Source organism: Cavia porcellus, unplaced genomic scaffold, assembly GCF_034190915.1.
Source record: "Cavia porcellus strain 051 isolate PalLab524CR breed Dunkin Hartley unplaced genomic scaffold, mCavPor4.1 scaffold_7, whole genome shotgun sequence".
NCBI lineage: Eukaryota > Metazoa > Chordata > Mammalia > Rodentia > Caviidae > Cavia > Cavia porcellus.
The window spans coordinates 16,790,205-16,813,573 of record NW_026947490.1 but is presented as its reverse complement, the minus strand read 5'-3'; the positions used below and the strand labels follow the sequence as shown (position 1 = coordinate 16,813,573).

General features: G+C 52.4%; 1 protein-coding gene across 11 annotated transcripts in view; it reads right to left on the bottom strand.

Moving 5' to 3' along the window:
* Positions 1 to 668: 668 nt before the first annotated feature.
* Positions 669 to 23,369, bottom strand: part of Sipa1l3 (signal induced proliferation associated 1 like 3) — a 218,558-nt gene continuing 195,857 nt past the window's right edge. For 9 of the 11 annotated variants that reach the window (XM_063252656.1, XM_013149873.3, XM_005002541.4 and 6 more), the window contains 6 exons: positions 13,825 to 13,990; positions 12,790 to 13,057; positions 11,279 to 11,422; positions 6,265 to 6,400; positions 4,439 to 4,520; positions 669 to 2,771 (listed from right to left, as the gene is read on the bottom strand). In XM_063252656.1, coding sequence (XP_063108726.1) covers positions 2,628 to 2,771; positions 4,439 to 4,520; positions 6,265 to 6,400; positions 11,279 to 11,422; positions 12,790 to 13,057; positions 13,825 to 13,990 — 940 coding nt within the window. In that variant the 3' untranslated portion in view covers positions 669 to 2,627. Of the gene's footprint in view, positions 2,847 to 4,438; positions 4,521 to 6,264; positions 6,401 to 11,278; positions 11,423 to 12,789; positions 13,058 to 13,824; positions 13,991 to 23,369 lie in introns of all 11 variants that reach the window. The other 2 variants (XM_005002542.4, XM_013149874.3) reach the window with 2 other exon arrangements.

The window sequence follows — 23,369 nt, the reverse complement described above, 5'->3', positions numbered from 1 at the left end:
TCGAACTCATGACTGCCTGCTTGCAAGGCAGGATGTTATGCCGCTGAGCTAAATCCCCAGCCCCCCCCCCCCCTTTTTTTGGCCCAACTAAATTTGGCTTTACGGTACATTACAATCCCCGAGTTTTAAAAACTGGCCACTCAGCTGGGCATAGTGGTTCATGCCTATAACCCCAGCACTTGGGAAGCTGAGGATTGCCGAGTTTGAGGCCAGTCGGGACTACATAGTGAGTTCAAAACCAGCCTGAACTAAAGAGCAAGACTCTGTCTCAAACAAAAGTTAGCATTTTTTCTAAATCCAGCACACATCCTCAGGCTGGGTTTGGTTTGTAGGCCAGCATACAACTTCTGAAACTTTTTTAAAAATTTCAGCACATTTCATACTGTGAGGGTTGGATTTCTGGAGCTTAGGTTCCAAGACAAAACTTCAAAGCTGCTGTCCTCTAGTTGTCACGTTTTCTTAGACGGTTCTAAGTTGCCGAGGCAGGCCTTGAACATGTCCTTTGGGCCTCCTGAGTGGCTGGGATTACAGGCAGGCAAGGTGTGGCTGTCCCAGAGTTCTAGGGAAGTGTGTGGCACCTTCAGGGTGGTGGTGGGGGTTTGGGACAGGACACAGGAGGGCTTGGGGCTGGCTCCAGGTAACTGCCTCACTAGTGAACACACGAGCCATTTCTATGAAACATTTATTTCCTTTGAAACCTCCAGAAACATGCCAGAAAATCTCAAGACAGGGATGAAAAGGAAAAAAAGACATTGAAGAATAAAAAAAAAAAAATCCAAATGAAACAAATCAACATGAAAAAAGCCCGCTTTCTCCAGCCATCAGACAGAACACCAACCTCAAATTAAATAGATTTGTTTTGCAGAAATTCTTAAAAAACAAAATAAACCAAAAATCATAATTTACACTTGTCAATATACATGATTAGGTCCCCATAATGATTTGAATGATCTGAAGATATGAGACAATTAAAAAAGGAAAGAAAGAAGAAAGGCTCCAAGTTACCAGGTCGGGGTCTGAGGAAAGAGGAGGGGGCAGGGTACTGGAGAAGCCCCCGAAAAGGGGTGGGAAGGGTGGAGAGACATCACAGTAGTTGGCCAGGGCTTCAGACAGCTGTGGGGTAGGGCCTTCAGTCCCCACTGCTGCAAGGTTTTCCTCTCGGGATGGGCTGCAAGCGAAGGTGGATCATAGGGAGCTGAGATGATACTCTCTTCTCTGGCCCTGCCCCTTGGGCCTGGCACTTCCGAGTACCTTCATCTGTGCAGTCCCAGAGCCCCCTCCCCCAAGTTCCCAGCCCCAAAGGGAAGGCAGCAGGGTCTCTGGATGAGGGCCAGGCCGGCTGGTGCTGGCTCTCAGCCCCAAGCTGCTGCCAACTCCTCCCCGCCTGGTGCTTCCCAGAAAGGGGACGCTGCCTGCCCGCCCACCTGCCTGTCCCTCAGGCCCTCGAGCTGCCTCCCAGCCCACAAGGGACATGCCTCAATCCCTAGCTCCAGGTTGGGGAATCCAGACTGGGCCATACAGACTTGTTCTGGCTCAAGTCTATGTGTGTGTGTGTGTGTGGGGGGAATATATATATATATATATATAATTTGTTGTTGTTGTCGTTGTTTGTTTTTAAAGAAAAAAGGAACTCATGTTTCCTGGGTGAGCAGCATAGTACCACACCAGCCTGGCTGCCTGGCGAGCTAGAGCAGAGTCTCGGGTGTGCACTACGAGCACTCCCTGGGGAGCACAGTGAGCAAGTCGGGCTTCTCTGGCTGGGACTGTGAGATGGGCAGGAGCCTTGCAGAGGAAAACGAAAGCAGACAGGAGATGAAGGCTGTTTCTCTCCAGCCCTGTCCCAAGGCTCTGGGGGTGCCTTCTGGAGCCCAGAGGAGGCTGGGGCTGCTGGTCAGGGCTTGGTCGTGCTGCGAGTGTGGGGAGGGGACGAGGGGCCTGCTAGGTCAGTAGCTCAAAGGTGGAGGGGCCTGTGGGCCCCTAGCCCAGGCGTTGTGGCCCCTGCAGGAAAGGAGCTGATAGAAAAAAATCATAAAAATGGTCCTGATTGTAAATAGTTTCTCAAAGCAGTGGACTCTGTTTCTTTGCTGGGGGTTCTTCTTTCCATCCTGGGTTCCCCAAGAAAATAACTTAAAACTCTATGAAAGTGCTCCTGACTGCATTGTGGAAGAAGGGGCTGAGGAGGGACAATGCCCAGGCCTTCCAAGCTAGCACACTGGGGACCAAGGAGCCCTGGTTTGTGGCCCTGCGGGGGGCCCCGCCTCTCTGGCGTGCAGGGGGGAAAGGGCTCCTTTTGCACTGTCTTTCATGCAGGGGCTTGGCCCGCAGCCAGACCTGTCATTCATGCGGAAGCAATACAACCATGGGCTGCAGGGGCTGCCTGGTTTGAATGCAGACTCCTGCACCTCCTCTGTCTTCCCACAGCTCTGGGTGGCTGGGTCCTAGAAGGTGGCTCCGTGGCCCCAGGACCCCAGGTAGATGACTCAGATGCTGCTGAGCACGGTGCACAGGCAGGCCCCTAGGCTGGGACCGCACTGCCAACAGGGTTCTGTCCATGCAGAGGGCTGCGGGGCACTGTGACCAGGAGCCCACAGTGGAGAGGGGAGCAGGGCCCGTGGCCAGTGTGCCCCTCAGAGTTCCTTCTTCTCCCTGCTGAAAAGCTCAGCGAACTTGCGCAGCTGCTCGCTGGCGGCCTGGGACTCCTCTTGCAGCCGCTGGTTGTTTTGCCGAAGACTGGCCACCTCCGACTGCAGGACCACCTTGTCCTGCTTCTCCTGTGGGGGGCGGGGAGACGTCAGGCAGGGTGGCCCCAGGGGCTCTCAGGCCTGGGAACCCAGATCTGAGCAAGGCTGTGGAGTTGAAGTTTGGGCTCAGCTTCCACAGCTGGGTGGCCCTGGTCAGGCAGCTCCCCTTCCCCCAAGGGCAGTTTGCTCAACTCAGACAGGACTGGCTCCAAGGGGTCCCCAGGCTCATGCATGGAAAGGTCGAAGGACCCAGGCCACCCTGGATGAACTGCTTGGCATCACTTCATCCCAGCCACAGCCGCTCCAAACTCGAGGACATCATGACCCTCTTTCTCCTGCTGTGTGAAATCAACCCTCACACTACAGAGCTGCCTGAGCCGGTGCCACCACAGCTTGAGAGGTGTTCTCCCAAGTGACACAGGACCCTAAGGCAGTGCCTTTGAAGGCCACACTGCTTGAGGCAGTGGGGGTGGAGCTGGGGGTGGGGGTTTCACCTGGACCCTCTTGGTCCTGTGCTCAAGGACTTACAGTGGACATTCTGCACCATCCTGCCTTTTCTCCCAAAGTAGATGAACAGGAAGCACAAGTCTCCTCCATCCTTGTTTCTCCTTATTTTTTTATACCCTGGAGATAAGCACTGAGCTCTGCCTGGAAGGCCCCCTTCTATGTGTGCCTCCTGGCACACGGCTGTTAAATCTTTTCAAAAAGTACAACTGCGTCCTAGGAAATAGCTCTGCACTTGCTCTGGCTTTCTTTACTGGCCTTCTCTTGCATGTTAGTCAGTAGATGGATCTGCTGGTTTAATGGGCGCTGTCCTGTGATTTACACTGCCATTCTGTTGACAGACAGCCATCTGGCTCTGGTTTTGTTGCCAACAGTGCAGCAAGAAACATCCTTGCCCAGGGATGTCTTTGTACTTACATGGGGAATTCTCATGGACAGAGTCCCACAGGTAGAAGTCCTGGGAAATGAGATGTACCATTTTTTTTTGCTGTTTTTGAGACAGTGTCTCCCTTTGTATTTCAGACTGGTCTTGGACTCACTTTATACTTAGGCTGGCCTCAAACTCCCAAGTGATCCTCCTGCCTCAACTTCTTTTTCTTTTCCTTAACTTCACTTCAGATTGCCTCAACTTCTTGAGGGTTGGGATTACAGCTATGCGCCACCACGCCTGGCTACCTTTGAGACAAGGTCTCACTATATGGTTCAGACTCGCCTGGAATCCATGGTGATCCTCCTGGCTCAGTGGTGCTGGGATCATTAGGCATGCTCTACCACACTTGGACAGTATTTTTTTTTTTTCTTTTTTAAAAAGAAAATAAATACTTGGGATTAAACCTAAGACTTCTTTTTTTGTGTGTGTGTACCGGGGATTGAACTCACAACCTCACACTTGACAGGCAGGTGCTTATGCTGCTGAGCTAAATCCCCAGCCCAAACCTAGGACTTTTGTAATGAGCTACATTTTTCAGAAAAATTTGATATAGGGGCCGGATAAGTTCCCCAAGCTTGTCTTGAATTTATGACCCTCCTGCCTCAGCCTGCCAAATGATATGATTACAGTGTGCACCCTACCTGGCTCAGTATCTTTTATTCTTTATTTCTGAGCACCTTCAAGAGTAGTAGGGGATGGGTTTGATCCCTGGTACCAAAAAAAAAGTGGCGGGAGGCTGGCTGGGGCCCGCGTGTGGCCTTACCTTCTGCAGGTCCGTGTGCAGCTGCTTGAGCATTACCTCCAGTTGGTGCACCTTGCCGCTCAGGTCCAGGGCTGGCTCCTCACTGGAAGACAGCACAGGGTTAGGCCCGAGGCGCACCAGCTCCCTGAGGGCTGCAGGGCTCTGGCAAGTCCCCACGTGGCCAGGATCTGGAAGCCAGCTCTCCCTGGTGCTGCCCTCCCTCCCTCAGGCCACTTTGCCAGTGAGCATGGGCTCATGAAAGCATCACGTCGGAGCGAGGCTGAGGCCGCACCCTGAGGAGTGTGTCTACCACAAGTGAGGTCACGAGCATAAATTTAGGGAGAACCCTGTCCCTGTGTCCATGGGCCACAACTACTCGCCATCTCTTGGGTTGAAGGGCAGGCCTGTTCCAGGTGCAGGAGGTGGAAGAATGGAGAAGGGGACCCCGTGCACAGGACTGGTAACAGTACTGATGGTGATGACACCCTGCCCCACCATAAGGAGCACCCCCTTGGTTAAGCCCTGAGTCACCCAGCTCCAGGCATGGTCAGCCCACTGTGGCCTGTAAGAGGCCACTTTGCAGCCCATGGGACAGAGGAGGGAGCTTCCAGGCTGTGAGGCAGGGGACACTGTCTACCTAAGTTCCGGTGCTAGATGTGTACCCAGGGCCCCACTGTGAGGGGCCCCTGCTCTGGGCAGATTCTCCTGGCCTGATGCTGAATCCTGCCGGGAGTGGGCTTTGAGACGGCACCACAGGCTGCGGGCTCTCGAATTGTGTGGGCTTCTGGGAGGGTGAGAGGGGAACAAGGGAGCATGGGCCCTCCTGTCTCCTCCCTCCATGCTCCTGAATCTCAGGGCTGGCAGCTGCCATGTGAGGTGGGAGCAGACAGGAGGTCGTTGGCTTGGGGGCAAAGGGAACCCAGGAGGGAGCCCAGGGACACATGTGTGGCCTCCTCCACAGCCACCCTGGCTCTGTCCCGGACACCTGCCTTGCTGTGGGCCACACTCGGGGCTGGGGTCAGACACCAAGGTGGTGCGAGGGGCGGATCAGCAAGCGGCCTCCCCTGCCCCCTGGACACCACACCGGGCCGCTGTAAACAGGGCCTTGCGCCCTGGGGCATGGATGCACGGCTAAGGCCACCCACAGCCAGCACAGGCCACTTCCGCCCACTCTGCCCCTTCCTTCACTTTCTCCAGGCCCAGCACAGACGAATGCCTTGCTTCCAACGTGAGGAGCCACGTGTGAGGTGACAAAGTGACACCTGTCTCAGCTGCCTGCCCTCTTCCTTCCCCTAAAGTCTCCTGAGGGCAGGGCTTAGCCTCAGTCACCTTGGGGTCCCCAGATGGCTGAGCAAAGGCTCCAGCAGGGAAGACATTAAAGATGATGTGAGGGCCCTGTCTACATTCTCGGGGACCTGCAGGTGGGGAGACCAGGGAGCAGACGTCAGGGATGGGGGCAGGGAGCAGGAGCGGGGGACACAGCTTAGCATTCTCCAAGGTTGGAAGTGGAACAACTACGGGACTAGATCATGGTCGTCAAGCCAGATGTGGCAGCTCACACCTGTAACCCCAGCACTCGGGAGGCTGAGGCAGGAGGACTGCCAAGAGTTTGAGGCCAGCCTTGACTACAAAGTGAGTTCAGGGCCAGCCTGAATTACATAGTGAGACCTTGTCTCAACAACAAACCCTAAATAAACAAATAAATAAGTCATGATTGCTAATGGACTAGGAGACTGTCCAGGTCACTGCTGGGAATTAGTGTATGGACTAAACTCCTGCCCCCTCCGCTGTGTCCCCCTTCCCTGCTGCCTGTAAGGGACCACCAGAGGTCCCCAGGGCAATCTTACCTCATAGTAGGGGTGGTCCTGGGGGCTGGGGGCGCCCGCTCTAGGCTCAGGTGGCTGTGCACAGGACTGTGTGCAGGTGGGACGTCCGGACTGAGGGTGGGGTCGTTGAGAGAGAAGAGCGAGACGGCTCTCTGCACTGCCGGAGAGAGAGGGGAGGGCTGAGTCCCGTGCAGGACGCAGACGGGCTGGCCCTCCTGCCGCACACCTCTCGGGCTGCATCTGCGTTTTCTCTGCCTTATTTTTCAGTGCTGTGGATGGAACCAGGGCTTTGGGTGTCTGTGCTGAACCACACCGCAGGGGCGCGAATCTTGTTACTGTTCTGTATCAGTACTGCGCATGTGTGCGGTACAGGCAATTCATGCTCCTTGTGGCGAGCGGGTTCGTGTGCACAACACACCTCAGGTCTTTGTGTCCCTTCCTTCTTCTCTCCCTCTCTCCATTTCTTGATTTCCTTCCCATTTGAACAAAATCTATCTCCCTACTTTGGTTATCTATTTTCTTTCTTTCTTTGTTTTTTTTTTTTTTGTCCTGGGAACCGAACTCAGGACCTTGTGCTTGCCAGGTAGTTGCTCTGCCGTGCAGCTATATCCCTGAATATTTTCTATTTTGCTGTTTATTTATATTTTAGGTTTCTCAGAAGACAGAAACCTAAAGGAGAGAAAGTCCTCTCATGGGACTAAGAAACCATGAGGTATTTAAACTTGTGTCTTCGATTTATTTCACTTAACACTATGCTTGCAAGGTGCATCTATGTTCCCAGAAATGGCCTTATCCTTCTTTATGGGATAGTAGTATTCCTCACTATATAAATACACTTGCTTTATTCATTCAATTGTTGATAGACATATAGGCTGCTTAGCTATTATGAATTGTGTCCACATTTTATTATGTTAGTTTTTTTTTTTGTCTTTTTCGTTTTTATCAATACCAGGGATCGAACTCACAACCGCCTGCTTGCAAGGCAGGTGCTTATGCCGCTGAGCTAAATCCCCAGCCCCAAGGCTGGTCTTGAACTCACTATGTAGCCTAGGCTGGCTGCAAACTTGTAGTGAACCTCCTGTCTCAGCTTCCCTGAGTTCTGGGATTACAAGCATGTACCCTGTCTCCAGCTCATATTTTCTTTTTAAAATCACATAGACCTCATAGGCCATTTAGGATGGAGTTTCACCCCAAACCCTGACCTATTAAAACATAACACAAACAATAAGATCTAATTCTGAACAAGACTCTAGATCTGATTACTCATGTATGTATGAGAGCTCAAGATGCCGAACTAAATGACAATTCAAGGAAGTGACCAAATGTGACCTCCAGCACATTCTCACCACAAATGCCCTGGTATAGATGTATGTAAATGTGTATGTACTGGACAAAGGACCTTAATAGTAAGCTACATCCCCAGGCCCCCTTTATTTTTTTTCTCATTCTATTTTTTGAGACAGGGTCTTGCTATTAGTTCAGGGTGACCCTGAACTATGTGGCCCAGGCTGGCCTCAAACTCACGGTGACCCTCCTACCTCATTCTCCCAAGCACTAAGATTACAGGCATGTGTTACCATGCCTGGTTACTTTTTACTTTTGAAACTGGATCTAGCTAAGATGCCCAGGCTGGCCTTGAAGTTTGGATACTCCTGCCTCAGCCTCCTGGAGTGCTGTGCTTATAGGTATGTGCTATCACATTTGGCTAATTTATTTATTTTTGTGGTGCTGGGATGGAATGCAGGTTTTGTGTATGCTGGGCAAGCCCTCCACCACTAAGCCCTGCCCTTTTCTCAAAGGCTCTGGCCCATGGCGGATGAAATGGAAATTGAGGGTGGGGACACAAGGGCTTCTTAAACTACAGACTCTCCTGAGGTTTGTAAGGTCCCAGAAGTGGGACACGGACTGTCACTTCTGTGGAGGAGACAGAGAAATCATGCAGGGCTGCCAGGGAAAAGGAAGATACCTGGACCTAACCTAGACTCACTTGGGGCAAGACGTACAGGAACTGCTGACAGTCCCAGTGCCCTAATGGCAGTGTCTGAGCAAGACAATGAACCGGTGAGACATCTGAGGGTGACAGAAACAGAGGAGGCTAAGACTGGAAGACTGCAAGTTCCAGCCAAGACTGAGCAACTTGGTGAGATCTTGTCTCAAAAGTTTAAACAAAGGGCTTGGGCTGGGGATTTAGCTCAGCGGCATAAGCGCCTCCTTGCAAGCAGGCAGTCGTGAGTTTGATCCCTGGTACCGATAAAAAGAAAAAAGACCAAAAAAATAAAAAAAAGTGTAAACAAAGGGCTCAGAGCAAAGCCTCTGGGTTTAGTCCCCCATATCGGGAAACGAAGACAAAAAGAAACAAGGACATGTCCATGTACCCTGCAAGGGAGCCTAAGATGCAAAGCTTAAGCCCTGGCTGACTTCTCCCATTTTTCTGCTGAAAAGGCAGCACAGCACAGACCTCAAGAGCCTTCCCCGGGCCGCCCCTGTTAAGAATGAGGTGCCGCCTGGCTTTCTCCCTCTTTACCACACTGTACCTTAACCATCTGTGAGTTAACTGCCTGGGGTCTGGGGCTGCAGTTCAGTGGCGGAATGTGTGAGGCCCAAGGCTCTACTCCAGCTCCACACAGAACTCTTTCTTTCCTTTTTTTGCAGGTGCTTGTGCTGCTGAGCTGTATCTCCAGTTTGGCCTCTTTGTTTCCTTTCTTTTTCTTCTTTCTTTCTTTCTTTCTTTCTTTCTTTCTTTCTTTCTTTCTAGATAGGGTCTTATTTATTCCATACTGTCCTTGAATTTGAGGTGATGCTCCTGCCTCAGCCTCCTGCGTGCTGAGATTACAAGTGTGGGCCATCACGCCCCAGTGCACAATATCTTTCTGAGACTTCACTGGCAGGCACTAAGCTGCATGTTTAAAGTGCACAATAGCGTCTCTCTGACATGTACCCCACACATGGAACTGTCTCCTAACTGCAATAATGAACAACACCGACGAGCCACAATGGTCCCTTAGGGTTCCAATGTAATCTGCATTCCTACTACTTTTCCTCACTTAAAAAAAAAAAAAAACACCTTATTTCACAATACTTTTAGATTTACAGAGAATCAACCCCTATCACCAGCTTCCCCTCATGGTGACTCATTCTTGGTGGTACCGAGGATTGAACCCAGTGTGGCTTCACTGAGCTACATCCCCAGTCCTTTATTTATTCAAAGACAAGGTCTCATTCAGTTGCTCCTGTTGGCTAGGCTGGACGTGAACTTGGGTCCTGTCTCAGCCTCTTGGAGGGCTGGCATTACAGACCTGCACAGCCATGACTACTTGTTATAAGAATTAAACACTAGGGCTGGGGTTGCAGCTTGATGATAAAGGACTGGTCTAGCATGTGTGAGACCCACCCTGGGTTCCATCCCTAGCCCTGGGACTCCCCCAAACAAGCAAACAACTCAAAAAGAACAAACAGAAACTAAACAAGTTAACAACTGAAGAATTCCTTTAGTCTTTTTCATTTTTTGGAACTGCACAGGAAACACCTATGAATCTTCACTACAGAAGCAAGCCCTGTATGTGTGACGAGCGGAAGTTGCCTGCCTCCCACTCCTCCACGGCCCTGGTCCTGCTCCCAGGGAGGCAGCTGCCAGCTCAGTGTGGTGTGCTTCCTCCCAGGACTTTCTGCCACACTGCCATCCTCCCTTCAAACTTCTCCGGTTCAGCTCTTAATTTTGTAAGAAAGGATAAAACTCCCTAGATGACTCTGACACAGCCAGATCAGTGATCACTGTCATCAACCATGCTTCTTAAGGGTCCTCACCCGTGGCTCATGTTTCCCAGGGTGCCCTGGGGCAGAGGGAGGGATTGCACAGGGACAGGGGCTGTGGGGCTGGAGTCTGGATGGCTCTGCCTTCTAGACAATATCGTGGCCTTTAATGCCACCTTGGTCTCCAGGGAGATGCCTGGGATCTCCTGTGTGCTTCTTCTCCTACTCAGGGCTGTGCCAGACCCAGGGCCTCCTGCATGCTAGGCAGGTGCTCAGCCACTGAGTCCTCTTCCTAACCTGCTTCTAACGCCTAGAATCACCTGTTCTGGCCCAGGATGCTAGGCGACCCAGGATGGCAGGAGACCTAGAGGAAATGGAGGCGATGGCCCAGCCTCCCAGAACTCCACTCTCCATTCCTCCCAGGACACAATCCCTGGCTGCACTCCTGTATCATAAGAGGCCCTGGGTCACAGAGCATAGAGCATTGCGCTCCATGCCCACTGCCCTGAGGAACCCACAGGACAGAGCCCTGCAGGCCTGCTGGGAGAGTTCCTCTCTTCCCCTTCTTCTTCCCTCCCCTTTCCCAGGATACCTCTTCCCTTCTCCCACTAGCTGGAGTGAGGCACAATGGCCAGGGCTCCGGCAGCCAAGCTGACTCCCGCTAAGTGGGAAGGCAGGGAGCTGGAGGAGCCTGGGCCTTCCTGTGTTTGTGAATATGCTCCCTGTCCCTAAACTGCCTTCCTGGGAATCTTGAATAAAACTTCTGCATTTAAGTCTTTCATTTGGGGGGGCTGGAGGTTTAGCTCAGCGGCATAAGTGCCTGCCTTGCAAGCAGGCAGTCGTGAGTTCAATCCCCGGTACCGATAAAAAGGAAAAAGACAAAAAAAAAAAAAAAATTAAATAAAAAAATAAAGTCTTTCATTTGGGTTTTCTGTCACCTGTGGTCAAACCAACCCCAGCGTAACTTGGACACTGCTTCTGTACTGTGACAAGAGCACAAGGTGCGGTCTGTCAAAGCCTCGCTCTGTGCCTGCCACATCCCACGCACGGTGCTCCATGCAATCCTCACTGACAACCAGGCATCTGGCAGTCACTGCCCCTGTTCAGCAGCTGGTGGTCAGCAAGAAACCTTGGCTCTTGGTGCAGTGGGCGGACATCAGGGCATGCCTTCCACCTGCTTCCCCTGGCTCTGGAGCCCACTGCGTTCCCCTGCAAAGCCACAAGCCCTCCACTGAGGGTTCTAGAATACTGGGCGGGGAGGAGCTTGTGGGGCGGAACCTCCTACCTTCATAGGCCTTGGCTGCATTTACCAGGCTAGACCACTCAAGGCCGGCAGCCGTGTCGGGCAGTGGCATCATCCCCGGGTCGAGGCGCCTCAGGGGCCGGTCCCGTCCATCAGCCAGTGAGAGCTCCGAGGTGGAGATGGCAGCTGCGCAGAGTGGAGACAGGAGGCATTGAGCACGACCCACAGGGGGAACATGGACCAGCGCCCAGACACTCTGTGGGTGCCTTTCCACAGGGTGCTACATGGGGCTCGTGGGATGACCCAGATCTGAGAACAGCTCTGAGACAGGGGAGCCATGGGGTCTGAGGAAGAGCACTGTGAGCGGATGCAACCACCACTGCAAATTCTAGGGTCACAGCTGCACCTGGAGGCCCGGCGCATTGTGGAGGCTGCGTGGTTGGGACGCGGTGAGCAAGGAGAGATTGGAAATGCAACGTGACATCAGAGAGGAGACAAGGTTGAATCCTGTGGGGCCTTGTAGGCCACAATGAGGACTTTGCCTTTTTTTCTCTCTCTCTCGTGGTACTAGAGGTGGGGCCCAGGGCTTTCCCATTAAGCTAAATCCCTAGCTTTTTTATTTATCTTGAGACAGGTTAAGTAACTAAATTGCCCAGGCTGGGCTTGAATTTAGGATCCTCCTGCCTCAGCCTCCCAGAGTGCTGGAGTTACAGACTCTAGCACATCTAGCTGAAGACTTTGTCCTTTTCCCCTGAGAGTGAAGGGGCCACTGTAAGGTTCTGCCTCAGAACCAGCACTGGCTCCCTCTGGCTGTCTCTGTGTGTGTGTGTGGTGCAGGGAGCCAGTAAGGGGGTTCCCAAGAGGATCCAGAGGGGAGACAGAGAGTGGGCGGTAGGAGGCACAAGTGGGCAAATTCTGGATCTCTGAGCCAGCGGTGTTGGAAGAGTAGACAGAGCTGTGAGGCAGAGAAGGGCCTGGGATACGAGGGTGCTGGGCCTGGGCGCAGCTAGACGTGCTGGCCCAGTGAAGGGAAAGTGGAGTGGGGAGACCACAGTTCTTCCTTGGAGGTGCCGTGCAGAGAATCCGAGAGACTCAGAAGGAGCAATGGGAGGGGCAGGGGACCTGTGGATAGAAACCTGGGTTGTCTATGTGTGGTAGGGTCACCATAGGGAGACGGGCACAGGGATGACAGCCCCAGCTGCCTCAAAGCTTTGTGATGGGGTGGTGGACACAGCACCCTGCTCATGAGGATGTGAACAAGTGTCTGCTCCCTGAACCAAGGGGCAAGTCAGTCACACGCCTGTGCTTCCTCTCAGCATGGCAGGTCTGCAGGAGTCATCAGTGAGCAGACACCTGGTACAGTAGGGAGGCTGGGAGAAGAGCGGGCAAGCAGCTAGTGCAAACACCTGGCCGCACGACCCCCAGGAAGCCTCTGATGTTTGGCCAGCAATCCCTTGGTGCCTGGTGACCCCCTGGGTGCACCCCACTTCCCTCCCTTAGATAAACTCAACATGGGTGACCGTTACTATCCAGCCCTAGGGTCCCGGGCTCACATTTCTTCTCCGGGAAGCCATTGCCAGTGGCAGGGATGGTGCTGGGGCTGTTGCTGCTGCTGCCACCGCTGCTGCCGGGCGGGAGGGGGTGCTGGTGCTGGCGCCGGGCGGGCAGCGTGCTGGAGGGGAAAGCGCAGGTGCTGGTAAAGAGCACGTCGCTGGGCAGCCCTGGTTCCAGGCTGGCGGGGTTGGCAAAGCTCGGCTCCCGGCGCCCGCTGCATAGGCTCTCATCTGACAGTGTCCGCTGCAGGCTCTTCTGGGGGGACTGCTGCCAAGAAGGGGTGACACACCGGTACCGGTCCTTAGAGGGTTGCTCTTGTGGCAAGCTGTGACTTACCCACTCTCCCTTTCTGATCAAAGTTTTCCCTGGGGCTGCCCTTGCTGACTGCTCAATGGATGGAGGGGGTACCGCAGCTGATGCTCCGGGAAAGGCCCAGAGCGAGGCCTGGCTGGTGAGGGGAGGTAACTCGGCTACGATGGATCTGGAGAGCCAGCCTGGACTCCAGAGGACACCAGTGATACCCAATGTTCCTGTTCTCTGGTTCCTGGACTGGGGGGACATAAACTGGGGAGACTAGGGCCATCTTGGTCCTGCAGAAGGTACCCGCCTCACAGTATGGGCAACCAGGCAAGTGGCACAAGAGGTGGCAGGAAGCAGAGGTGTCCTGGCTCTGCCCAGTCCTTGGGGATGAGAGCCCAGGTGTCCTCTGGGGCCCTGCTCCACTCTCCGTCACTCACTCTGGGCAGAAGAGGGCTCCAGGAGCAGGCTGTGCCACCTGGGGCTCCCTGTACCTGTCTGGGCTGGCTCATGTCCCGTCTCCGTCTGTCATTTTGTTACCAGTGCCGGGGTATTATCCCAGAGTGTGAGGGGTTAAAGGTGTGCACTAGCACACCTGGCTCTGCCCCTGTCCCCGATTCCTACCATGCCCTCACTCACACCCCAACAGGGCCAGCAGATGCTGAAGGCTGTGGACCAGGACAGTGCTGTCCTCCTCCCCACCCACCCGTCCCCCTGAGTCCCTGCCTGCCACGCACCCCTGTGTCCCTCTCCTGCTCTGGTCCCAGATTGTCCATGATGATGAGTTTCTTCAGGTCATCCTCGATAGTGGATTTGTAGTTCTTCCTCGGGGACCGCAGGTCACGCAGGGATGCCCTCAACCTCGGCTGCCCGAAGACGTTTTTCGTGCTGGCGTCCACCTGCCTGGGATGAGAGTATCAGGTTAGGGGTGCCTGCGGATTGAGCGCTTCTCAGAGCTGTCTGGATTCCAGTCACTGGCCACTCTGGGTAGCGACTATGTCTCCCCTTCTTCACCTGGCCACAGAGCAGAGCGACCCGCTGTGCTTTGACCACTGTCTCTCACACAAAGCCTCCCCAGAACCTACTCCAGCCCCGCCTGTTTAGGCATTGGGAGTTGGCAGTGACTGAGAAGCCTACATGGAGGGGAGGTAACCAATGCTGATTCAATCAGCAGAGGGGATCCCGTGAGGGTTAAACCCAGAGCCTTCACACTGAGTTACATTCTCAGCCCTTTTTTAACTTTTGAGACAGAAGCCAGGTATGGTGGCACATTGTAATCCCAGCACTTGGGAGGCTGAGGCAGGAGGATCACTTTGAGTTCAGAGCCAGCCTGGGCTACAGCATAGTAAATTCAAGGCCAACCGGGGTTACATAGCAAGACCTTGTCTCAAAAAAGAGAGACAGGGTCTTACTAAATGGCTAAGTTGCCCAGAATGGCCTGCCTGGCTTGCCTCAGCCTCCCAGAGTGCTGGATTACAAGTGTGCACCATGGCACCTGGCTAGAGAGAACTGTTTTGAAGAAACATAAAGCTGGGGAAAGGAAGAGGGAGGGTTCTTCTGATGGGGGACATCTGAGGAGGAGAGAATAAAAAGGGTGTGAGGGAGGAACTGGTACAAAAAGAACATTCCAGAAGGAGGAAGCAGCAAGCACTGGGCGGAGGGGGACTGGGCTTGGCGAGCTGGAATGAAGGGTGGGGGGCAAAGGGTGAGTGAGAGCAGGTTCTCAAGTCTCTTTTGCACCTTGCCAGGGTCAGTGGGTGCTGGGCAAAAATAGGCTGTTAGGCAGGGGGCCAGGCAAGGATGGAGCAGGAGGTGGGGTGGAAGCTCCTGCAGTTGTTCAAGTGAGAGCAGGGCAGCCCGGACAGAGAAAGACAGAGGCCTGTAAGTCACGTCTCCTTGCCTGTGGCCTCACAGGCCTGTGGCCTGAATACTCTGGGACCAGCCAGGGGAACTCTATAGCCTTGGTCACACAGGACAGTGACTACACACCACCAGGTGCCTGGTTTCCCTCACCTGCTACCAGGCAGGTGCTGTGCCACTGAGCCATATTCCTGTCCCCCACTGCTGCTTTTCTGCAGGGCCTCCTGTTCAGAGCGTGGCTGGGGAACTGGGTGACTCTGATCACCACCCTTATTTGGCCTTGTCAGTGCCCTTTCTGATGCTCAGTGATCGGAAGCCATGGGCCACTGCCCACGGTGGAAGGGAGCACAGCTTGGCTGTTTGCTCCTGGTGTGGGGCCCTGGACCAGTCCTGCCGCTCTGTCCCCACTCACCCACCTCCCAGTACTGTGTGGGATCTGCTGCCAAGGTGCTGGCTGGCACTCCATGCAGCAGATGCTCAGGACAAGAGAATGCCTTTGCGACCCTCACCCTGGGCCTGACAACTCCTCTCCTTGGGGTACTCAGCTCTTTCCATGCCTGCTGGGCTCCACAGCTGTGTTTGTGGTCCCAGGCTCTTTCCAGGGAAGAGGGGCCTATCTTTTGTGGTCACTGGCCTCAGGGCCAGGCTGACTTGCCTGTCCTCATCCTACCTGTGACTCAGCCCTATTTTGGACTCAGGATCTCCTTTCTATAGAAACCAGGAGCCTGACTTGAGGCACCACCACCTTCCAGGAGAAAGATGACAGGTGACAGGACAGGTGCCTAACTAGGCACCATCTTACATAAGGGATATGTATGGCACTTATTAAAACCACACAGGGAAGCTCGGCTTGGTGGTGTATACCTGTAGTCCCAGAACTCAGGAGGCTGAGGCAGGAGGACTGCCTCATGTTCAAGATCAGCCTGGGCTACACAGTGAGTGCAAGGCCAGCCTGAACTACATAGCAAGAGCCTGTGCCAACAAAACAAAACACAAAACTAAACCACCTACATGAACACCCCCCAGTGAAAACCCAACAACAAAAGCTCACGGGAAAACACTCTATTATTAGCCTTATTTTACTGGGACTGACCCTGCTCCGAAGCTGCTGATCAGTACACTGCCCTTTCCACGATTCCTCACTGCAGCTACTGCTGTTCAGTCTGCTCCAACTCTGGCCGCCCACGTGGCAGGTGGGCAGCGCTAGAGCAAGGCCAGCCTTGACCACATGGAGTCCTCTGACCCTCATCACAGCCAGTGCATTAAGCATGACTTGAGTCCCAGGTCCCAACATGTCAAACTGGGGACTGAACCCAGGGCCTTCAAGCTGAGCTACATCCCAGTCCACCCCTGCTTTTAAAATTCTGAGACAAGGTCTCACTGAGTCACGAAATTGCCTGGGCTGGCCCTGAACTCGTGATCTTTCCGTCTCAGTTGCACACCAACAACGTATGCTTAAAACATATTTCTGTATACAGACAATATTTTCAGGAAGAAACGAAGAACAGTGTTTACCTCTTAGAACCAGCAATCCTATTAAGCAGTAGAAACATGGGACTGGGGCTGGGGATTTAGCTCAGTGGCACAAGCACCTGCCTTGTAAGCAGGCAGTCGTGAGTTCGATCCCCGATACCGATAAAAAGGAAAACGACAAAAAAAAAAAAAAAAAAAAAAAGAAACATGGAACTTTTACTTTTTATGTGATATATTTCCGAATTATGAATTTACCAAATTGTCTGCCAAAATAACACCTTTTAAGAAGCTGACACCAAAACACAAAAACATAGCTGACACCTAGCCTTATATAAATTCAAAACAGAAAATCTTGGAGCCCAGAGGATAAATGTCTTAGGTTCCCCAGGGTTTTGAAGTCTGTGTTTCCTTTCTCTTTCTCAGATGCCAGCTTTGTGATTTTAACAAAGGGCAGAAGGAAGGGTGGCCAGATTTTCCTTGTCAGGTCATTTCCACCCCATACAAGAGCTCCAGGATGGGGCAGTGCTGATTATGTCCATATCAGAGGAGCACATTCTCTGGGAAAATGAAAAACTTTAGATCCAGAGGAGAGAAACAGACAGAGAAAAGAGTCCCTCAAAAGAGTCAATGTTGGAAGGAACCTCTTTTCCCTCTACCTTTGATTTTGACATTTCCCAGAATCCTCCATGAAGGACACATCCAGCACAAAGTCAAGGTGAAGGAGGAGAGCTGAGGAGGGAGCAGGCCTCTGCTCAGCAGCAGAACCAGTCCCCAGCATGCGTGAGGCCTTGAGTCCAATCCTCAGCACCAAAAAGGAAAAAAAAGCCTTCTCTTCCTTCCCTGCTCTGTTTTACTTGTGTTCAGTTCCCAAACAATCAGCCTCCCAGCTCCCGGCCCTCTGGCACTCTAACAAGGCCTTCCTAATTCTTCAGGGGGAAGCTGGCTCACTGCAGCCGCCCTGGCCTGATTCTGTGAGTGGGCTGCAGAGAGCATGTTTAAAGGAAAACACTGCAATGTTGATTCAAACTGATCATTTAGAAAAAAAACAACTGTCCTTACTGTGGAGAAATCTTCCTGTGTATTTTCTTTCTCTTTGGTACCAGGGATGGGATCCAGGGCTTCCTGCATGCTAACCATCTGCTAACCCTCACTGTGCTGCACCCCCAGCCCTCCCTGGTGGTCTTGCCTCTCTCTCTGCGCGTGTGCGTGTTTGTGTTTGTGTGTGTGTGTGTGTGTGTGTGTGTGTGTGTGTGTGTCACTGGGTCTTGAACCCAGGACCTTTATACTCTGGCTCCTTTAATTTTTTTCATATTGAGACAGATTAAGGCATTCAGGCTGGGTTCGCACTTGTGATTCTCCTGCCTCAGCCTCTCAAGAGGATTGGAATCACAGGTGTGTGCCACTATGCCTGGCTGCCCTGATGTATTTTCTAACTTGCAAATTCCATGTATAGGGCTGTGGTGTAGCTCAGTGGTACAGTAATAGCCTAGCATGTACAAGGCTCTGGTTTGAGCCTCAGCACTGCAAAAAACGAGGCTTGTATGTCACTGGTTGTTTCTTTTTTTTTTCTCCAGATCTTGAGTCTGTGAAATTGTTAAAATCTGGGATAAAATGGGCTACTCTATGACTGGTGACAAGAATGACACCTCTTTTTATGCTCTGATGTGGAAACACTGCACGAGATTTGAAGAGAAAGAGCACATGAGGAGGGCCGCGGCGTGCACACAGGTGACTGCTGATGTGTGACAAGGAAGCGAGGGTACATGCGATCAGGTATTGCTTGGTCACGTCCTGCTATGGCTGCAAGGAATAACATGATGGTTGCTTCTGGGAGAAGGAGAGGCTGATTTTTCACTGTAAGCCCTTCGGTACTGTTTCACTTTTTAGGTGGTGCATATTTCATCTTCCTAAACATACCTCAAGCTTCTGTCCAGCAGCACTGAACACAGCCTCTGATTTGCCTGCATGTCTAAATTTGGATTTTGCCATGATGTGGGATTAAATTATTTCCATCAGAAAAGGAAAGATGGAGAAATTACAAAGGCTCTGAGTCAAGACCACATGGTGGCAACTCCTTCCTGTGACAGGCAGGTCAGAAGTGGCAGGCAACCAGTGGGTCAGATGGGTCTGGGCCCGATCCCAGTTGACTCGGAGCCCTGGCCTCCAACTGGGGTGGCTCCCTTGGGCCCGGGTTAATTAAGCTAATTAGCACTGCTGTCAGCCTGGCTGGGCTGGGGGTTCTGCCAACACGGCTGGCAAGGACACTCGCCAGGGCCACACCCGAGGCAGCAGGCAGCTTCTGTGGAAAGACAATGTCTGGGAGAGGCCAGCAGGCTGAGGTGGGGGACACTGCTGTGCATGTAGGACTGGGGCTGGAGGACAGACACTGAGCTTTTCCAGAGGCTCCTAAACCTGAGAAGAGAGGGACCTGATGCCAGTGGCCACCAGACTGCTGAATCCTCACATCACCTCTGGGGATGGAGGCGCTCATGTCTTCCCCTTCGTGACTGGGGAAACTGAGGCACACTGAGTTGAGGACACTCATGATCAAGCCAATTATGAGTCACCCCATAATTCACTCATGATGAAAGCAGCCCTTCGAGAGACATCTCCTGGGGACAGGGGTTCATGTGATTCACAGCGGCTGTGAGAGACATGTTCAGGTGCCACCTGTACTTCCCTGGCGGTCCCTGGGGCAGGGGGATCCAGGCTAAGGACCTAGGTCACCTGACTCCTGGGCTCTGCTCCTAGCTGCTGGTGCTGTCACAATAGCAGCAGTCCAAGCTCTCTGGAGTGCTCACCCTCCCAGGTCCTGAGGGTCACTACTTCACCTCGTGCCCTTCATGGTCCTCCATGAGCAGGGTCATCAGCTGTAACTGCCACCTTGCTATGTGGCAGAGGTGACTCTGCCTCCCCGGACCTGTTCCCAGGGACAAGGGTGAGTGAGCATTAAACCCACGAACCTCTTGACCTCTCTAGGCGGTGGGCCAAGACTCACTAGGCACTGACAAGAGGTGACCGCAAGGCCACTCTGAAGAAAAGGCTCATGCGGCAGTGCTGGCCCTCAGTCAGACCCACCTTCTGTGGGTTTGATTCCCAGTACCCAACAAAACAAAACCCACTGTCTAGGGTACAGGTGCCCAAAACCACCCCTGCTCCCCCTACGCCCAGAGAACCCTGTGCAGTGTTAACTTGGATTAACTCAGGGAGTCCCAGCAGCCCCTGGAGGTTCAGACCATGGTTATTCCAGTTTAAACACTACTCAGAGGGCCTAGGGTAAGGCGAGCAGTGGATGAAGTCCCCATGCTGTCTTGCTGGGAGGAGGCCCAAAAGACCTGCGACAATGCAGACTAGACAACACTGTCTGGCTGTCTCTAAGGCAGAGCTGTTGGAATTTTGCAGCAAAAGGCCTGGGTGCAGGGCCCTTCTGTGGGAGAAGGGCTTGGTATCCCCAGCCTGCAGAGTTTCTGTCCTTCACTTGCTTGCTCTGGCTTTAGTGTAACAAGTAAAGTGTGCACTTTACTTGCACCAAACGGAGAGTGGATGGTTTCTTCTGGGAAATTCCCCTCTCTGCCTTGTACTTGAGTCCTTCTCTTGAAGGACCAGATGCGCTGTCAGACTAGGTTTGGATCCTGGCTCTGCCACTTCTAGTTGAGGGACCCTGGGTAAGGCATGTGTAGCTATGCCTGGGTTTCCTCATCTGGAAGTAGGGGTAAGAATACGCCTTCTCCTGCAGGACTGCCGGAAGCATCAACAAAGCCAGCCAAGGCTGCCAACACAGCTGCTGCTGGTGCCTGGTGCTGGTCACAGCCGGCACCCTGCTCTGGGGACACAGCCTCCGTGTGGCTAGGAGATCCCTGCCGGGGGTGTGCGAGGAAGGAGACCGAGATGCTTAGCGCACGTGGTGGCTTCTCCTGGGGGCACACTCACAGCATGTGGTGATCCTAGGGGGGCAGATTACAAAGCAACCATCACAGCATCTGTGGTGACTCAGTCCACGAAGTGATTCAGGCACGTGGTCGTTCTCTACTTCAGCCTTTCTCACCTAGCAAATGGCACAGAAAGCTTCTCATGGCACCACCAAGAGTAGGTACAGACAAATGCAGCGAGACAAGATACATAAGCCAGTGCTCATGCCTTGGGATGAAATTTCTGTGACAGTTTTGTGTATAAATTTAAAAATCCACGTTTAATTTGGCCAGAAGTGAAACTGATTTGGAAAACTAGGTTAGGGCATTCAAAAGTGATTCTAACAAGGCAAAGACAGTATCTCTAACATTCTTAGCCAGGATCGTGGCACAAATTGATAATCCCAGCACTGGGGAGGCTGAGGCAGGGGACTGCTGTGAGTTCAAGGCCAGCCTGGGCTACAATAGTGAGTTCAAGGCCAGTCTGACTTACAGGGTAAGACCCTATCTTGAAAACAAAGCAAAAAGTAATATAAAGTGTATGGACAAAAGCAGCAACTTTGTCAGTATTTTATGTAATTTAAAAAATGCATCTGTGATTAAATTAACAGGAACCATGTTAATTATCTCATTTGCGTTTAGTTTATATGTTTACACAAAACCACATACATACAAAAAGTCACCTCAGGATCTTGTCACTGAGAAGGGTGATAGTTTAGGTTGTCATGTGTCCTTGTATCTCATCTTTTCTTTTCTTGGAAGCTCAAGTATATTTTCTGAGCACCTTCTCAGTGCCGGGTTTGATGGTGTCAGGGTGTCTCCCAGAGCTCTCAGTGCGGTGGGAGCCACAGAGAGCAGACGTGTTGCTATGGAATGACTGCCCATTTGGTCTGGACAGATGCTGTGTTTGGGAAGAAGGCACAGGGAGGTGGGAAGGCCGCACTGTCCTTTGCAATGCGGGGGCTTCTCCAAGAAGGCACATTTCTTTTTCTTTTTTTTTTTTTGTCTGTTTCGTTTTTATCAGTACCGGGGATCGAACTCACGACTGCCTGCTTGCAAGGCAGGCGCTTATGCCGCTGAGCTAAATTCCCAGCCCCAGAAGGCACATTTCTGTGTGGTGACCTACAGGTAAGTATTTATGGTTAATTATGTCACTTCGGAAAAAGCCGAACCTGGTGTCTCTCAATATTATCTTTGTGGACACAGGGTCTTTACAAGGGTAACCAACTTTTTTATTTTTCCTCTCCAGTGGCCCAGGAGATTTAATCCAGGGCTTCTGCACTGAACTACATCCCAGTCCATTTTTTATTTTGAAACAGGGTTTTGCTATGTTGCTCAGGCTATACCCAAGCTTGTCATCCTTCTGCCTCACGGCCATTAGTGTGGGCCCCTAACCTGTCTTTTTTTTTTTTTTGGAGACAAGGTCTTACTGTGTACTACTGTGTATTGTGCCTTGAACTCATAGCAATCCTCCTGCCTCAGCCTCCCCAGTGCTGGGATTACAAGTGTGCACCATGCCCGGCTATGGCCCCAAATCTGCTATGACTGGAGTCCTTGCAGACAGGGGCGGTGCAGTCACAGACACACGGAGGGGAAGGCCATGTGAAGACAAAGGCAGAGCGCAGGGTGACGCACAGCACACTAGGGGCTGGTCCTTGCCACATAGAAAAGTAGGGGCCTCTCAAGACTGACTGAATGGAGTTGAAGTCAAAGCCAAATGAGTCCAGAGGGCTCACATGTTTACCCACTGAGCACCCACAGTGGGCGGGCAGGTCACAGTGTCTCCTGACCAAGAGGGCGGCCCCTGCTTTCCTGTGGGTGAGACGGGCCATGGACCAGGCTGAAGGTACCGCCAGGAAGGCCTGTGTGAGGTGGCATCAGCCCAAGTCCTCACAGAGCTGTCAGAGCTAGAGCTGTAGAAAGAAGTGTTCCTGGTGGTGGCAAGGGCCAGTGTGGAGGCCTGAGGTGAGCTCGCCTGCAGAGTGGCAGCAGGAGCCCGGGGTGGCTGGGGCAGGGCGCTGAGGGCATGGACAGGAGGCTCTGTCCGGAAGTCCAGGCAAACAACACAGTGCACTAGCGTGTGGACCAACGTGTTCAGTGGTCTCTGTCACTGTCACTGTCCTAGGGACTCGGGAAGCCACTGACCATTGTATGCAGAGGAGCAAATGGGAAGAATCTAGTTTTCAGAATCCCTTCTGGCTGACTGTGAGGATTGTGAACTGGATTCTCAGTACAAGTTCAGTATGGGCGCCTGTCACCCTCTGTAGGGACCCAATGTTTCTGTCTCTTGATAAACTCTCTTCTTCCAAGCTGTGTCACCCTCAAATCTGAATGACCCCATCCAGGCCATGTAAGGTGTTAGGAAGAGCAGCTGGATATTGTGGCACATGCCTTGTTCTCAATACTTGGGAGGCTGAGGCAGGAGAATTGCTGTGAATTTGAGGCCAACCTAGGACCACATAGTTCAAGACAAGCCTGAACTACATAATGAGACCCTGTCTCAAAAAACAAAACAAAGAGGAGGAGGGCAGACTCCCTCTTACACAACAGAACAAGAGCACTGCACCTGGCTTCCTGCCTTCTGATCTAAGCACTATTTTTTATCATCTGTGGGACCTTGGGCCTTGGTTGCCCCATCTGTAATACAGGTAGAATCAGAGTCCTCATGGAGCTATTGTGAACATTTTCTGAATCAATTTTAGGTAGAAGAATTAACAGCAAGCTGGGGGTGGTGGCACATGCCTGTAATCCCAGCGCCCTGGGAGGCTGAGGCAGGAGGCTCATAAATTCCAGCTCAGTCTGGTTAAGCAATTTAGTGACACCTTGTTTAAAAAAAAAAACAAAAGGACCAGGGATGTGGCTTAGTGTCAAGGCCCGGGGTTTAATTCCTACCCATCCAAAAAACAAAAATTTAGAACTGAGCCTAATCCATGCTAAGCACTCAGAAGTACTGCAGATCCTACTAAAAACCACAAAGCCCTTGCAAACTCTCAGGTGCTCTTGTCCCCTTTCATTCCATAGCAGAACACCCCAGCGGAGTG